Raw genomic sequence first — 18,213 nt, forward strand, 5'->3', positions numbered from 1 at the left:
CTAGTTTGGGCCACATTTTTTACCATGATGCAATGAAACAAAGATTTAATAAGAATGAGTAAGTGAAATAAAACAAATGACTTGAAAATTTAAAAAATAAAGTTGGTTAACTTATTTCAAGGAAATAAAAACATTCTATAAACTATTTAGAAAATACTAATACTAGAGCAATGCATTAAAAAAACTTTTTGAACTTTGTGTTTTGAACTTTGTGTTCAAGGCAAATCTATAACCTTAAAGGTATTTATTATTGAATAACAAAGAATGAAAATAAATGAATTAAATGTTCAAAGAAAGAAACTGTAAAAGGTACAAAATAACCCCAAGGAAAATCTGTAAGAAACATGTACAAAATATAAAATTATACCCTAACCAATTATTACAGCAGAGTTAGGAATGAACTCTATGATCTGGATCTTTGTAAAAAGAAATAATATTAAATAGGACAACGGGCATATTTTACACTGATAGGGTATAACCCATCAAGATGGTACAGCAGGCATGAACCTTGCACTCCTAACAACACAGCTTTCAAACATGAAGCAAGAATTGTTAGAACTGCAGGAAGAAATAGACAAACTCTGAATTCTCATGATAAACCGCTCAGAAATCAACAGATTTATAGATATAAAATATTTGAAGTGTTAGAGGATTTGAATAACACAATCAACAAGCCTGATCCAGTCAGTTCTAGCTAGAACTCTGTTTCAAAACACACACTTTTACTTCAAACGCACATGAAATATTCAATAAAACTGACCAAATACTAGGCACAAAGAAAACCTCAATACATTCCAGAATGTGGAAATAATTAAATCCATATTGATATAATTTTTAATAGAGAAAAAGGAGAAGCCCCTGTCCCTCCCCCAAACTATCCATCAGGAGATTAAATAACACCCATATAGTACTCTTGGGTTAAGTAAGAAATACAGTGTGAAATAAAAAACAATATAGAATGAATGGCAATGAGGTCAGTACATACAAAATCCTGTGAAATACGGCCAAAGTGAGACTCACAGGAAATTTTATGGAATTAGTGAAAATATGAGAAATGAAAAAAGTCTATAATAATGAACTAAGCATACTACTCAAGAAGTTAGAAAAAGAAAAATAAAGTAAATCTCCCCAAAGGAGAAGATTGAATTACTAAAGCTAAAAGAACTTTCATGAAATAAAATAAACAAAAAGAAGCATATTTGATCACTAAAATCAAAAGGTAGTTTGTACCATTTAGGAGTTGACAAGTAAGAGAAACTTCCACTCAAACAGACTTAAAATTTCTGTCTCCTCTCTTCAGTGATGGTGGCTTCATTCTGAGTTGATCCCCTTATTGAAAAATGGTTGCCAGCATCCTTCTGCCTCCTCATCCACATTAAGAGAGACAGTATGGGGACTTCCCTGGTGGCGCAGTGGTTAAGAATCCGCCTGCCAATGCAGGGGACATGGGTTCGAGCCCTGGTCCGGGAAGATTCCCACATGCCGCGGAACAACTAAGCCCGTGTGCCACAGCTACTGAGCCTGTATGCCTAGAGTTCACGCTCTGCAACAAGAGAAGCCACCGCAATGAGAAGCCCGCACACCACAAGGAAGAGTAGCCCCCGCTCACCACAACTAGACAAAGCCCGCGTGCAACGAGGACCAAACACAGCCAAAAATAAATAAATAAATAAATAAATAATTTTTAAAAAGAGAGACAGTATGCATTTCTCTCCTCTAACCATACCTTATGCTTATTGGGATAACCTAACTGGGGTCAGGTGGCCGGGCACTGGACTATGCTAATTAGATCAAGCCAATGAGCCACCCACTTGGGAGCTGGGAGTGTGACAGCTTCTTCCTGAAGATGATGAGCAACATGGCAGACAGTGTGGACTAATGACTAGGACCTGTAGTAATATGAGGGAAGGAGGGATACCATAAAGCTAACCAACAACAGTACATCAGGTGTTTTTTTGGAAAATACCTATGAAATAGACAAAAATTTGGCAATTTTAATCTTTAATAATTAGGAAAAGTGAAAGCGTACACATGTAAATAATATTAAAAATAGGAAAGGAGCCACAGGTTCAAATTTTACGTATCAGTTAAAAATTTTTAAATCTAAGCTAAATTGATTTATTTGACTAAAATTAATGCAAAAAGAGGTGATAAACCCAACTAAGCCAATAACTATGAAATTTTTTTTTTAAATAGTCAAAGATTTGTCCCCTAAAAAAGGCATCAGGCCCAATAAGTTTTATGTGCACAATCTACCAAACGTAAGGAACAGATAATGCTGGTGTTATATAAACTGCTCTAGGGCACAGGAAAAGACTAGAAAGCGCCTCAACATGTTTTAAGATGCTAGCATAGCAATGGCACCAAGGGTGGAACAGAAAGGAAAATTGTAGGCCAATCCAATATTGGAACAAAAATTCTAAACAAAACAGAAGAAATTTTATCCAGAGTGTATTACAGGATTTACCTAAGAAATCTACCGGAGATCTAGTCATGTGTTTCACTAAGTAAACAAATTAAATAAGAATAATCATCTTAACAGTTCACAACTGTGTCACCTGGGCCCAAAACAGTGCCTGACACAGAGGAAATTCCAAGTATCTGGGGAATGAATGAAAGAATGAAGCCAGGGTCAGCACATGTACCCTCACCATTATTGCTACTATTTCATATTGTGCTGGAGTCTCCAGCAATGAGATAGCAAAAGAAATAAATGGTGTGACTTTCAAAAAGGACAAGAGGGAGCTGTCACCATTTTAGGTGATGTGATTACCCCAAAATAAGCCAAGAGAATCAACTGAAAAACTACTGAATTTAATACACAGTTTTGCAAGATGACCAGAAATCAAGATCACTGTTTTTTTTTTAAATCCATCAACAGCTTTAAAATACCTAATATGCAGAATTAGAAAAAGCGTAATGGGAAAAGATAAGATACCACCCATAACAGACATAATCAAAATCTGTAAACTACTTAGAAATAAACTCAATGGTTTTCCAGACATCCATGAATAGAAGAGCTGAATGAATAGAGACATATACCATATTCCTGGTTAGGAACTCAACACTGTAAAAATGACAGTTCTCCCCAAATTATTCTGTGTATTTAAGTTCAGTTAAAATACCAATAACATTTTTAATGAAAACCGACAAACTGTTTCTAAAGTTTATATGGAAGGCAAACTTTGTAGATTAGGCAATTTTTTTTTTTAAAGAAGAGGAGAGCTTTTGCTACCATTTAACAAAACATAACATGAAGCTGATTGAAACAGTACAGCACTAGCCCAGGAACAAACAAACAGATTAGTGGGAAATAATAAAGGTTTCAAAACCACACCCACAAATATATTAGGATTTCATTATTATACATGTGGACATTCAAATCAGCAGGAAAGGATGGACTCTACAAGAAATAATGTCAACCGAGTTGGTTCTCCAGTTGAAAACAGAGTTAGCGCCTGACTCACACTATGTATAACGGAAATTTCAAAAGGATTACAGTTACACATAAAAAATAAATTTATCAAAATATTAAAAGAAATATGTGAAGATAGTTTTATAATCTGGAGATGGAGAAGGCCAAGTTAAGCAAGCCACAAAATCCATAAAGAAAGTAAACACTGACTGACTTCATTCAATAATAATTTTTAAAGTCTTTACAGGAAAATTACCCATATACTCCACATATTTGTAAAAGATAAGTGACAACAACTGGAGAAAATATTTGTAAAATAATTGACAAAAGCTTAATATTCAGAAAAGATAAAGACCTTCCATGAGAAAAAGATAAACAACCTAATTTCTAAAATAAGCATATGAACGGAGGATTTACTAGTGAAAAGGTATACCTTTTTTTCAATAAACACATGAAAAGACATTTTTCCAATCAAGAAAATGCAAATTAAAACAGCAATGATATAACTTTCTACCACTGGATGGGCAAAATTTTTGAAGATTAATAATATCCATTTTTAGCAAAAAGGAGAAGCATTCATTCTTGTATACTGTAGGTGTGAATGTATACTGGTTCAGCTTTTGGGAGGAGTAAATTATATTCATCCAAAATTACTAAATTTGTGTCTACTGTGATGGTCCTCCCCTGAATCCACTCCTAGGAAGACCGCTGCAGAAATGCTTCAGACTGTGCTCTCCCCCACCCCACCCCCGAGCACGCAGGAATATGCTCATGGCAGCACTGTCACAATGCTGACAAGTCAGAAACAGCCTAAAACCTGGTGCTGGTTAAATAACATACATTACATCCACACGGTACACATGCAATAATGTAAAATTATGAATAGCTCTAGGTACTGACATAGGTTTTCAAGGCATATAGTTTTTTTTTAATGTAGGCTATTAATAATACATATATAAGATTCTATTTATTTTAAAAACCATAAAGATATTTTATTTAAGGATGCCAACAATGATTACTTCTGGGGAGGGGAGCAGCATTGGTGGTGGGGGTGAATGAGCAAGGGAGAATCTTTACATGTATTTCTGAATTTTTTTGGTAAATCACAACAAAAATTCAGACATTGCTTTTAATTGTTTTTAATTTTTAAAAAATGTAGGAGGGGGGCTTCCCTGGTGGTGCAGTGGTTGAGAGTCCGCCTGCCGATGCAGGGGACACGGGTTCGTGCCCCGGTCCGGGAAGATCCCACATGCCGCGGAGCGGCTGGGCCCGTGAGCCATGGCCGCTGAGCCTGCACGTCCGGAGCCTGTGCTCCGTGACAGGAGAGGCCACAACAGTGAGAGGCCCACGTACCGCAAAAAAAAAAAGTAGTAGGGGAACTTTTATAATCAGTTTTTTTTTTTTTAATGCCATTTTTAAAAAAAAAAGAAAGCTGATTTTGGAGCACGATATGTGGGTCCTTCCTACTGTCACCTACAGTGCATGTCTCAACTGCTGTCTTACAGCATGCCCAATTTCCAGTTGAGGAAACTGATGCCTCAGGCCCAGGCCCTTTCCCAAAGCCCCAGCACAAGTGATATAGCAAAAACCATCAGTCCCCACTCTGGGGAGCCTGCTGGCAGAATTAATTCCAGGAGGCCTTACCCACACACCAACCCCCAACCCCCGGGGGCCACACAGAAGAGAGAACAGAGCCAGCTCATGTTTGCACAGATTTAATCCCTGCTATCATGGTCCCCAATTCCAAAGCCCTTCTAGGCCACACTTCCCTTATCCTGGTCACTCAAAGCCTAGTCACCCACATCCTCCCCACTAGCAGGTCAAAGCAGGACCCAGTCTCCCAGGGGCCACTCTTTTCCCACCTTGATCTTTGTTGATTACAGACCCATGACCTTGGTCTAACCTTGATCTGGCCCCATTTGGCAAAGGCAAAGCACAGAGAAGAAAGGAGAAGGGAGATCAGGGGCCCATCTGGGGCTGCAGCAGCCAGGACAGGAGTAGGAGCCAGGAGGAGGTGCAGGGGACTGAGAGAACCCCATTGCTTATTTGCTTCTTGATCCATTTGCTGTATTTGGTGATACGGGTGTACACTCCTGGATTATGTACTTGGGCTCAGGCCTTTTCCCAGGACAACACCCCAGCAAGAATCCATCTGCCCTCGACTTCACAAGCCAACAGACCCCCAGGGTCGCCTCTAGGCAAAGAGAGAGGAGTGATGGAGGCTCTGGACCCAGCTGGGACCCAAGGGATTGGGGGACCCAGAATGCCCACCCTCTGAGTTCTGCTTGGAAGCTTCTTTCATTCCTTGAGGATCTCACTACCTGGAGTCCTCCTTCACTCCTCAGTTGGGGATCCCATCCCAGAATATCAGGCAAAATCGAAGTCACGGGGAAGGCAGATGGGAGCAGAGCACTTCCTGATGATGATGACAAAGGGGGAGGCCAAGCAAACCTCCCCCTGGGGAAATGCCCCCCACCTGGGGTCATCCCAACCGAAGGAGAGCTGCCAGAACCTCCCAGAAACTCACATAGCACAAGTTTTCTCCACAATTGGTGGCACAGATCATGTCCCCCAGGACAAGGGGGACAACGCGGGGGATGAGGGACTTCTTGCGGTAAATCCGGTCACAAATCTTGTTGTCCATGATAAACACCTCGGCCTCCCGCAACTCTGGGGTCAGTGTGGAGTTGGCTGTGGAGGAGTCCAGCGGGGTGAGAACTGACTCCTCACTCTACTCAGCCCTGCCTATTCCCAGGGTCTTGTCTCCTCCATCCTCAGGACTCAGCCACACCCCTTCACACCTCCATGCCCTCCTTCACTTGGCCCTTCCCCCTGTGGTGTGGACCATGTTGGGCAAGCACCTTGCCCTCTAAGGCTCTATTTCAGGATCCCTTTCTCTGGGAATCTTTTGCTCCTGAACCAAGCAGCCTACAATCCAAGTTTCAATGCAACCACTCAGAAATTGAGAGCCCACCCCCATGCTGCTTCTCTCCAGCCTCTGAACTCTATACTGGCTGTGCCCTCTGCCACCTGATTGACATTCGCTCTTCCTTCAGGCATCTCAGGCAGACTCTCTGCCAAAGCTCATTCCAGATCCCTCCCGACTTGCTCTCAAGATCACCTGACAAAGTCTTTGCCTCTTTCCTTGTTAATCTGTGCTTCCACCCATACTCAGTTATGAGTTCCCTAGAGGCAGGGCATGCATTACCAGTGACAAGGGTTTGGCGTGTGGCAGATGCCTGAACATCGAAGTTTCTCAGGTGAACAAATCAGTGAGTGAGTGAATTTATGAATCCCTGACTCTGAGCTTCCGTAAGAGGCAAATGATCAGGTTTTCCTAGGACTAAATGAAGTGCCCATAGCACATGCAATGGTGTAAACCATGGCAACAGTTCCCATGTGAGGAGCAATCCTAACACATCCAAAGAACCAGGGGCCAGAGGTAACAGCCACAAGCTTCCTGAGAGGCACCATGAGGGGGCTCATCAGGAGAGGCCCCAGAGGAAAGGAGTGCACCCTCTGGGGTACCACATGTCACCCCGACCCCATCCTCCTCACCTGAGAAGTGCTGTTTAACCTGGCCCCAGCCAGTCACCCAGCACTACGTCCCAACCTTCAGGTTGTAGTTGGGCTCCGGGAGGCAGATGGGCTGCACGTACTTGCTGACGACGACAGGAGTGTGAAGCTGGAGGAGGGCAACATCACCCGTGATGAAGTTCTGGCCCCAGTACTTGGGGTGCATAATGATGTCCCTCACAGGGATCAAGAGGGCCCTCGTGGAGTCCGTGGGCTTCAGCTTGGAGGTGCCGAGAATCACTGAATACTCTTTTGTGCTACAGGAGACACAGAGCCCCACCTGGTAGATGTCAGGTTCTCAAGCAACACTATGCTCCTACCTCCGCCAAGGACGTTCCCCTTAGCAGAAGTCCTGCCTGATTTGCCCTGCTCACTCCATCTTGCTCATCTAGCCAGGGGGCCCTCGGAATCAGAGATATGACTGCCTCCTCATTCATCAGTCAAGCTGATTCAAGTGGCCTGGTCTATGTGCTGTGTATTTCAGTGTGCAGCTATTAGCATGCACGCGTGTTCTAATGTGTGTGAGGGGTGGGGTGTATATGGGGTGCATGCTGTTGCCCTGGTCAGGATATAGTCTTTGTTGCTTGGGGCTCCTGCCCAAGCTCTGTCCCCGGCCTCTGTGAGATCATGAGCATGACTCTTCCCTGTTCTGGACATCCCTTCCCACTCCGCCCCACGTCCCCCACTGCCACGTTGTTTCATAGAGGAAACGAGGAGTCTAGGCTGGGCCCGCTGCAGCCCTGGGTCTCCGTGGGCCACACTCACCCTTGGATGCAGTGGGCAGCAGTCACTACCCAGTCGAGATCAATGAGGGCTCCTCCACACACATGCTCGTTTTCCACTCGGAGGCTCACCTCCCAGGGCCAATGGCGTGTCACGTCCAAATTCTTCGGCCACCAGGGTTTGCCACAAGCTTCAGGAACAAGCGTGACAGGGAGATACAGTGGCCGCATAGAGGAGGATAAGAATGACTGTGACCAAGATGCCCTCCAGGGTAATTTGCATGAGGCTGTAAACTTGGGGGCTTGCTTCCATTTCAAAGAAGGGGAGACTGAAGGTGAGAGAAGAGCAGTGGCCTGCCCAAAGGCACTGAGCTGACAGAAAATGACAATGACAGATATAAAAAGCATCAAGACAGAAACACAGAGATATGACAGGAGGAGGAGAGAGATACTGAGACACACAGGGAGCAAGCAGCACAGAACCTCAAAACAAGGGAGAAGCATAGAAGGAGCCCCAGGACAGGAAATGTATTTTCTTGTGTCAGGGTAAGTCCCTAGGCCACGTTCCTGAAAGGCTATAAAGCTTTCTGTATCTCTTAGATGCAAAAGGCCTCTGTCCCCACACTACTCAGAGTCAAGAAAAGCTCCAGACTTCTAGGTCAGAAGTCTTTACACAGACCATTCAAGAAAAAGTCCCAGCATGGAGCCAACAGAGGCCTCCCACTCTGTGTAACAGCTGACACACTATCAGTTTGCAAGTAGTTCCAACAATCAAGTTGTATGACTGCATGAATATGAACACAGATGCAGGAACTGTAAATAAAATATTAGCCAATATTATATTTTTTAAAATTATGCACCATGATCATGTAGAGATTGTCCTGGGGTACAAGGGTGGTCCCACAATGTAAGCGGTCTCTGTGTATTCCCCACATAAACAGTTATTTTTCTCTAAAAGAACTGTGCTTTTCTCAATAGACACAGAAAAAGGCATTTGAAAAAATCAACACAGATTTACGACTAAAAAACAAAACACTCTTAGCAAACTGGGAACAGAAAGAAAATACTTATTTATACAAGTTATATGCCACAAACCTACAGCAAACATCATATAACATTAAGAAACAGGCCAAAAATTTATACTTTCTGAAGCCAGGAATAATGATACTTTGTGGGAGGAGGACAAAGGAAGTAACTGGGAGGACATAAGAGAGCTTCTGGGTGCTGGTACTGCTCTACTTTCTGACCTCGGTGGAGACTGCACAGGTGCGTTCACTGTGTGATAATTTCTTGAGCTGGACACATAATTTGTGCACTTTTTTTGTGTATGTATATAATACTTCAGTAACTGACTTTTGAAATCAATAATATTTCTCTATGCCAACCAACCTGAGTATAGCACAACTATATTCAAAATAAGATACAGTTTATAGCTAAAAATTATAAAATACCCTGGAATTAAAGTATCCAACACTAAGCAAGATTTTTGCAGTAATACATTTTAAACTCTAATGAAGGACACTGAAAATGACTGGCATAAATGGAGAAAGAGCTATTGCTTTTAAATAGAATAACTAAATATTTCAGATGTAATTTTTCCTAAAATTAATCTATAAAGTCACTTACCCAGTTAGAATTTTTAAGAAATTTGATAAACTTACTCTAAAATTGAAATAGAAAAACAAAGGTCCATAAATAGTTCCATCTTTGACAAAGCAAAGAAGGGACACTTGTCCTAGCAGATATTAAGGCACACATCAAAGCCATAGTGACAAAAACAGTGTGGTATTGACAAGGACAGACAAGTGGACCAAAAAAAAAAGGAATAGAGAGCTTGAGATTGTTTCAGAGAATACAGGAACTTCATGTAAATAAAGGAGCCACCACAATCAGTGAGTAAAGGATGGATTGTTGAGTAGATGGTGCTGGGAAAACTCGCTCACTATAAAAGAAATAAGAAAACCAAAACTGGATTCCTCTCTAGTAGTACTTGAAGACCTAAACGTGAAAGGTAAAACCATAAAGTTAACAGCCAACCATGTGGCATGGGGTGGGAAAGGACTCTTTAAACAAAACCTCAAACCACAATCCATAAAGCATTAAACTGATTAACTTGATTACATCAAAATCAAGGATTTTTGACCCCAGGAACAAAGTTAACCGTCAGATGACAGATTAGGAGGTAATATTTGCAATATCTAAAATCAATACAAGACTTTTATTAGGAATATACAAGGAACTCCAGGAAATCAACAAGAAAAAAGAATAGACAATATGCAAAGGATAAAGACAGTCAATTTATTAGAAGAGGAAACTCAATAAGCCAACAGCACATTGAGACATGCTCAAACTCATTAGTAATGAGAAAAATGTCAGATAAACTAAGAAGTCGGCCTTTTCTCACCTTCTGAGATGGCCCACACTCTGTCTGGGGAGTGTGTTTCTCTCTAAATAAATCCACTTCTTACCTATCACTTTGCCTCTCACTGAATTCTTTCTGCAATGAGACATCAAGAACCTGAGCTTCATTAAGTCCTGAAACCAGCGCTGTTTACAATAGCCAAGTCATGGAAGCAACCTAAATGTCCATTGACAGATGAATGGATAAAGATGTGGTACATATATACAATGGAATATTACTCAGCCATTAAAAAGAATGAAATCATGCCATTTGCAGCAACATGGATGGACCTGGAGATTATCATACTGAGTGAAAAAGGAAGACGTTTTATTTATAAGCAAGTCAAGAGAATTGATTGTGAAGATTCCCGAGGAGGAGAAAAGGGGAATGGGATCTAAAGCTCAAGTGGAAGGACAAGACATCATCTGAATGCTGATAAATGCCCTGGAAGGAGCTTAACACCAAAACATCCCCAGCAACCAACCAGGCAGCTGGCCCAGAGGAATAGGGGAGAGCTGGCAATGCCAAGAAGGCTGAGGAGGAGGAGGAGATTGACATTGATCTGACAGCACCAGAAACAGAGAAGGCTGCCCTTGCTATTCAGGGCAAGTTCCAGCGATTCCAGAAAAAGAAAAAGGATCCCAGTTCCTGAATAACCAGCCTTACCCTTCACCTTGCTCCCTTCCCTCCCCTTCTCCACAGCTCTGACTCCCATGTATCTTTGTCTCTTTGTCCCTCAAGCTTCTCATTGAGGCAAGTTCAACACTTATACATTATTTTCTCTGGTCCCTCAAGCCATCGCAGCTGCAGAGGCACAAGGAACACAGGGAAGATGAAGAATTCAACAGGCAGCCACTTGCTTAAGGGTGAAACATTTTCTCCTTGGGATACAGCTCCTTGATCAGTACCTGTGCCTGCCCTATGAGGTTGAAGAGCAAGAGGATCTGAGGCTGAGAGAGGGACCCCTGACAATGTGGGAGTGAGGGAAAAGCCTTCAGAGTAGGGTGCCCGAGGGTGGGGCATATGCCCCGTTCCACTGGTTACAACATTCACACTTCAGGTAGCATTTTTTACCTTCACATCCTTCTCATCAGGACCTCAACTTCCCTCCTATGAGCTAAGCCACAGTGGGGACTGGAGCCTCCCTTTCCCCTGGGCAGACCTAAATCAAACTGCTCCCATGTTAGTGCATGCTCAGTAGATTAGTTCCAAGGAAGGCCGACTGGGACTGGTAGAGACAAGGAAAAGTTTCCTTCATCGTCTAGTCTAGAACCGTAAGGGGCAGAAATGGAAGAGGTTCAAGGGGCCACAGGCAGGGAAATGGGAAGATTTGGGAAGGAAATCGCCAGTTGATTTGGGAAGAAGAGAAAAATGAAGGAGGAGGAGATCTCTAAGGACACAAGTTACTGCTGGTAAAGGTGTACTATATGAAGGATTCTTGGGGCTTTGTTAACCTGCCTACCTCTAACCCCTCATGCCTAGCCACCCCCAGAGGCCACAAAAACCAAGTGACCCTTGTAGCTCTCACCTGCCCCACTGTGGAGTCAGAGCAGAAGTGGAACAGCCACTCTATGTGATTTTAGCATGTTTAATAATTATGAAAACAATAAACAAAATCCTCAAGTGGGAAAAAAACCCAAAAAACTAAGAAGTCACTTTTTTGTCTATTAGATAGGCAAAAAATGTAAAAGCTGGATCCTGCCAAGGGGTGGGAGGTCTGTAGCAATATATACATCTTCACAAACTGCTGGTAGGAATGCAGAGGGCTGACTCAACTGGAATATGGGCAATAGATTAAAATATGCTATCAATGTAAATTTTTGAAACTGATAACTTGTACTGTGGTTATCTAAGAGAATATTCTTAGAAAACACACACCAGAGTATTTAAAGAGCCATACTGTATGTTACCCTCAACTGATTCTGAAAAAAATTTTGTGTGTGTGCATGTTCCTTGTACTATTTTTGCAGTCTTTTTTCTAAGTTTAAAATTATTTCCAAATAAAATGTTTTTTTAAATGGGACTGAATGAAAAGAGGAGGAAACAGAAAGAGATCTAGAGAACATGCTATTTGCGTAAGGTAGAAATACACGCACACAAAACCACAATATGTATTTTTACAAAAACACACACAAACAGAAAGATACACATCAAATATACAAGCAAGGCTGGGAGAAGGGTGAAGAGGGGGAATAGGGGTGGGGCGTGGACACAAGCAGAAATAGCTAACTTACTCAACCAAACAATCCATAACAAATTAGGGTGCACCTGTGACAAAGGAAGCCCGCAAACAAGCAGGAGCAACCCAACCCTCCACCACTGAGGTCTAAGGAAAATGACAGGAAGACCCCAGAAGACACTGCCACAGGGCCCAAAAGGCTCCACTTGCAAATGAACAGTTTAGAGCTCAAAATGTTTCTATGTGGAAAAGGATCTGCATCAGCCTCCTGGACATGCTTCCTGATGGGATGCAGCCTGGGTTGAACTTGAAGAGGTTCTGCATTCCCACAGGAGGCCCAAATACTCTTTTAATGTGCACTGTTGAGTCTGTACGTCCTGAACAGCACAGGCTGTTCTTTAGAAGGCAGGCCATTTAGACTGAATTTCTGCTTCCTATAGACCCAGAAACATTATCTCTGTGACCCTCTTCAGAACGTACCCTCCCAGGATCCAAGGTTTTCTTGAAGCAGGGGCTCACCTTACCCACCTGGTTTGGTGTTGTCTCCTTTGTAACCTGGAGGAGAAAGGGGGACAGAGATGAAGTAAGAGGTTGTAATAGGATGACAGTGAAGAGGTGCATTCTTCATTAATTAGTTAATTCATTCATTCACCAAATATTTCCCCACCTCCCACTCTGTTCCCAGCCTGGAGCCCAAGGCCAGGGGGCTGGGGGCAGGGCGCAGGGGTGTACAGAGGTGTATCAGACAGATACATCCTGTATTTGCCCTTGAAGAGCAGGTTGCCCAGCAGAGAAGACATAAGTAAACACACAATCACCCATGTGCGATCAATGTGGGGACAAGGCCACAGGTGTCAGGTAAGCCCCGAAGAAGTGGTGGACAGGGAGGCTTCTAGGAAAAGAGGTTATTGTGCCAGATCTTAAGGATGAGAAGGTAAAACAGAAATGAAAAGTGATGACATTCTTTATGAAAGAAACACCATGGTGTAAGCTGGAGACTCCGGAGGATAAAGGGCAAGGCCCATGATGACAAGAAATGATGCCAGGGCAAGAAAGTCAGGGGTCATCATGAGTGCCTTCATAAGCCAGGCCAAGAAGCCTGAGTGAGACACTCTGGGAGGAGGGAGGCCAATGGAGGTGTGACATGGTCAGACTTGTATTGTGAAGGCAGTATGGAGAATAGATAGGAAGGCAACAAGACTGAACGCAGTAAGATCCCACCATAGGCTCTGCAGAACCCAGGCAAGAAATGAGGGCTGAATGAAGAAGTGGCAGTGAGAACACACTTGGTGAGCTGGGTGTGGGACTGGGGGAGAAGGCTGAGCCTAGGATGACCCCCCAGTTTCTGACTTTAGAGAAGAGTGACTACTATCCACTGAGTAAGAGAACCCAGTTTACAGGAAGAAGAGGGCCTCAACTTTGGAACCCAAGGAGTTGAGATGGTTCTAGGTCATCCAGGTACAGATGTCCAGTAGGTGGCTGCACATCCATGCACATTGTTTTGCGAGGCAGCATCACATACATGGCAGCTCAATGCCCAGAGCAAGTGAGCTCACCCAGGGAGCAGTGAAGAAGGAACCCAGACAGCATCTTAGGGAACACCAATACGTCAGGGATGAACAGAGCACGGGTGGCCTGGGAGGGACACAGAAGGGCAAGGGAGTCACCCTGAGGTAGAGGAGAATTAGGAGGCATGGCCTGAGAGAAGCCAAGGGACTAGAGAAAACGGAAAAAGAGGGAGGAGCAGAAAGGTTAGGGATGTTAGGACAGAGGCATGCCAGGAATGGGCTAAGGGTTAAGCGAAAAGTGAGGAAGCACCTGAAGGAAACATGAAGTGAAAACTTATTTTGAGAAATGTGGCAGTGAGGGGAAGAGATAGCGTGAAGAAACACAGCAAATAGAAAGGGAGAGGATAGAGATCGATGAGAGCCCAGGAAGGGCCCAGAGTCCAGAGCAGGGGTGAGCAGCCTGACCTTGAACAGGAGGTCTGTCTCTGATTCCTAAGGAAAGGGGAGCGGGTGGCACTGAGTTGTCAGGTTTGGAGGGGTCCCCGGGCTGAGGGAGTCAAGGGGACAGCACCTGAGGGCATGCGTTTCCTGAGGGAAGGAAGCCGCTGCTAGAGAGGCACCCTCGGTAGGAGCTGAGGGTCTGGGAAGCAAGTGAGGTGAGGAACATTCGTCTAAGTGTTTGGAGACCATGAGTTTGGCCCGGACCGCCTACCTGGAGCGGGATCTCCAGCAGTGCCCTGCTGCGTGGGAAGATGAGCCCTGAGGATGCCGTCAAGAGGGTGGTTCGGGTCTCAGCCGCGACATCCACGCCTCCAGGAGGAAACGCAGAGATGCCCCCCGCACCACAAGGCCCCAGGAGGCTACAGGACTGGCGGGTCTCAGGGCGGAAGCTGAGAGCGCGGGAGTCTGGGATCCCCGGAACCGCCCTGGGAGATGCCCGGAGGGGTAGCAGAGGAGAAGGGGCTGCAGGTGGGCGCCGCGGGGCCTGTCCCGGCCTCGAGTGTGGGTTTTGGGGGGCGGGGGTGGCGGCGTCGGGGAGGAAGGACCCAGAACGAGAGCGGCGCAGAGCAGGCGCCGCCTCACCGGAGTTCAGCAGCATCAGCACCAGGAGGTGGCAGCTCCGGCCCGAGGGCCTCGAGGCTGCAGGCCCAGCGCTGAGGCAGGTCAACAATGCGGCCATAAGGCCCCTGAGGCGTCCGCTAGCGGCAGCAGGGACGGCTCGCAGGAGCCCCGGACGCCACGACTACGTCTCCCGCACATGACGCACGTGACGGAGTTCCGGCACGTGACAGCCCCTCCAGCACGTGATGACGTAGCGGACCTGTGACGGTGCCCCTGGAACGCTGAACGTTCCTCTGAACTTACCCCACCTCGTGCGGGTTCCTTGAAGATGACTGCAGAGCCCGGGGCTTGTCATTGCCTCCGTGGTGGCCAGTCCCATGGAAGTACCCCCAAGTGCCTTAAGTGGGTGACTGTCCCCCAAAACCTGGCCGGTGAAGGCACATCCAAATGCCTGGACTAGTGTTGGCACCTTGTCGCCCAGCCTCTGATCATAACCTTGTTTCCCTGGGCTTCGTGCATTGGAGAGCTTCATAATTTATATTGATTTGAGAATCTGAAAAGGTGTAGAAAGCACAAGAAAAGAACAGTAAGGTTAAGGAATTAGGGAGGATGTCTTTACAAAAGTGACATTTAAGCTGGACCTAAGATGAACAAAGAGTCTTGGGGGAGAACTCAAAGGAAAGGCATTTATCTTCTTCCACAAACCGTCAGTGGGATGGTGGAAACTGAAAGAAATAGTGGCGAATACCACCATTTCTTGGGCTTTCACAGGGTGTTTATGTAGAAGAATGTGGTCTTTGGATCTGCTCAGTGTGTCCAAGATTGGGAGATGACAACCAAGATTCCTGCTGCTCCTGTCCAGTGTGGGGGATCCAGCTCTGGAGACCACATTCCCCACCCTAGCATCTAAAGGGGTCCAGATGATGAGTTGCACCAATAGGAGGTGAGGAGAGGTTACAGATGCCACTTCCATGCCAAGGCAGTAGAGAGGAGGTTCACTTCTCTACTTGTGTTAATGCAGAGCAATGGTTCTCAAAGTGTGGTCTGCAGAGCAGCACCAGCGTCACCTGGGAACTTGTTAGAGTTGTACATTCTCAGGACCCACCCCAGACTTATAGGATTGAAAACTCTGGGAGTAGAATCAGTGATCTGTAGTTTAACAAGCCCTCCAGGGAATTCTGAGGTAGGTAAGCATGAACCACAGGGTTGAGTGGAGCTATAAGATGGAGAAAAGCCACCTGCTGATCAAGAACACCTGATAGGGATGATACAGGAACAAGAAGTTAAATTTATTTTTAACCCATAAATACTCAGTGGCTTCTTTTTTAAAAATTTATTTTATTGAAGTATAGTCGATTGACAATGTTGTGTTAGTTTCTACAGTACAGCAAAGTGATTCAGTTATATAGGTATAGATATTCTTTTTCACATTCTTTTCCATTATGGTTTATCACAGAATATTGAATATAGTTCCCTGTGCTATACAATAGGACCTTATTGTTTATCCATTCTATATATAATAGTTTGCATCTGCTAATCCCAAATTCCCAATCCATCCCTCTCCCTCCCCACCTGGGCAACCACAAATCTGTTCTCTATGTCTGTGAGCCTGTTTCTGTTTCGTAGATAAGTTCATTTGTGTCATATTTTAGATTCCACATATAAGTGATATCATATGGTATTTGTCTTTCTCTTTCTGACTTACTTCACTTAGTATGGTAATCTCTAGGTCCATCCATGTTGCTGCAAATGGCATTGTTCCATTCTTTTTTATGGCTGAGTGGTATTCCTTTATATATATGTACCACATCTTTATCCATTCATCTGTCAATGGATATTTAGGTTGTTTCCATGTCTTGGCTATTGTGAATAGTGCTGCTCTTAACATAGGGGGTGCATGTATCTTCTTTTTTTTGGCTGCATTGGGTCTTCATTGCTGCGCGCAGGCTTTCTCTAGTTGCAGCGAGCGGAGGCTACTCTTCGTTGCAGTGCACGGGCTCTAGGCGCACGGGCTTCAGTAGTTGTGGCGCGTGGGCTCAGTAGTTGTGGCTCATGGGCTCTAGAGCACAGGCTCAATAGTTGCGGCGCATGGGTTTAGTTGCTCCATTGCATGTGGGATCTTTCCGGACCAGGGATCGAACCCGTGTCCCTTGCAATGGCAGGCGGATTCTCAACCACTGTGCCACCAGGGAAGTCCGCATGTATCTTTTATAATTATAGTTTTGTCCAGATATATGTCCAGAAGTGGGACTGCTGAATGATATGGTAACTCTATTTTTAGCTTTTTGAGGAATCTCCATACTGTTTTCCATAGTGGCTGCACCAATTTACATTCCCACCAACAGTGTAGGAGGGTTCCCTTTTCTCTACACCCTCTCCAGCATTTGTTATTTGTAGATTTTTTGATGATGGCCATTCTGGCTGGTGTGAGGTGATACCTCATTGTAGTTCTGATTTGCATTTCTATACTAATTAGTGATGTTGAGCATCTATTCATGTGCCTGTTGGCCATCTGTATGTCTTCTTCGGAGAAATGTCTATTTAGGTCTTCTGCCCGTTTTTTGATTGGGTTGTTCGTTTTTTTGCTGTTGAGTTGTATGAGCTGTTTTTATATTTTTGTAATTAAGCCCTTGTTGGTCGCATCATTTCCAAATGTATTCTCCCAGTCACTAGGTTCTCTTTTCCTTTCGTTTATGGTTTCCTTTGCTGTACAAAAGCTTGTAAATTTGACTAGGTCCCATTTGTTTATTTTTGTTTTTATTTCTATTGCCTTGGGAGACTGACCTAAGTAAAAGTTGGTATGATTTATGTCAGAAAGTTTTGCCTATGTTCTCTTCTAGGAGTTTTATGGTGTCATGTCTTATATTTAAGTCTTTAAGCCATATTTTTAAAGATTTATTTATTATTTTATTTATTTATTTATTTTTGGCCTCGTCAGGTCTTAGTTCGGTACATGGGATCTTTGTTGAGCTTTGTGGGATCTTTCACAGCAGCACGCAGGCTTCTCTCTAGTTGTGGCACACAGGCTCCAAGGAACGTGGGCTCTGTAGTTGTGGTGTGTGGGTTCCAGAGGGCATGGGCTCTCTGTAGTTTGTGGCACACAGGCTCTCTAGTTCAAGCACGCAAGCTCGGTAGTTGTGGCGCAAGGGCTTAGTTGCCCCACTGCATGTGGGATCTTAGTTCCCTGACCAGGGATCGAACCCACATCTCCTGCATTGGAAGGCGGATTCTTTACACTGGACCACCAGGGAAGTCCCCTTTAAGCCATTTTGAGTTTATTTTTGTGTATAGTGTGAGGGTGTGTTCTAACTTCATTGATTTACATGCGGCTGTCCAACTTTCCCAACACC

General features: G+C 44.3%; 1 protein-coding gene and 1 pseudogene across 1 annotated transcript; one reads left to right on the plus strand and one right to left on the minus strand.

Annotated features, from left to right (window-relative positions):
• Positions 1 to 4,777: 4,777 nt before the first annotated feature.
• Positions 4,778 to 14,522, minus strand: PRSS45P (serine protease 45). Its single transcript, XM_089918064.1, is given in 7 exon segments — positions 4,778 to 5,607; position 5,687; positions 5,943 to 6,106; positions 6,974 to 7,248; positions 7,757 to 7,914; positions 7,916 to 8,088; positions 8,091 to 14,522. Coding segments are annotated over 7 exon segments (1,131 nt in total). The 5' UTR covers positions 8,218 to 14,522; the 3' UTR covers positions 4,778 to 5,374.
• Positions 9,507 to 11,338, plus strand: LOC149748266 (Purkinje cell protein 4-like protein 1 pseudogene; annotated as a pseudogene).
• Positions 14,523 to 18,213: the final 3,691 nt, after the last annotated feature.

The sequence above is a fragment of the Delphinapterus leucas genome, chromosome 10 (assembly GCF_059928025.1).
Source record: "Delphinapterus leucas isolate spDelLeu-1000000601 "Yukka" chromosome 10, BTC_Dleu_Yukka2, whole genome shotgun sequence".
Classification (NCBI taxonomy): Eukaryota; Metazoa; Chordata; class Mammalia; order Artiodactyla; family Monodontidae; genus Delphinapterus; species Delphinapterus leucas.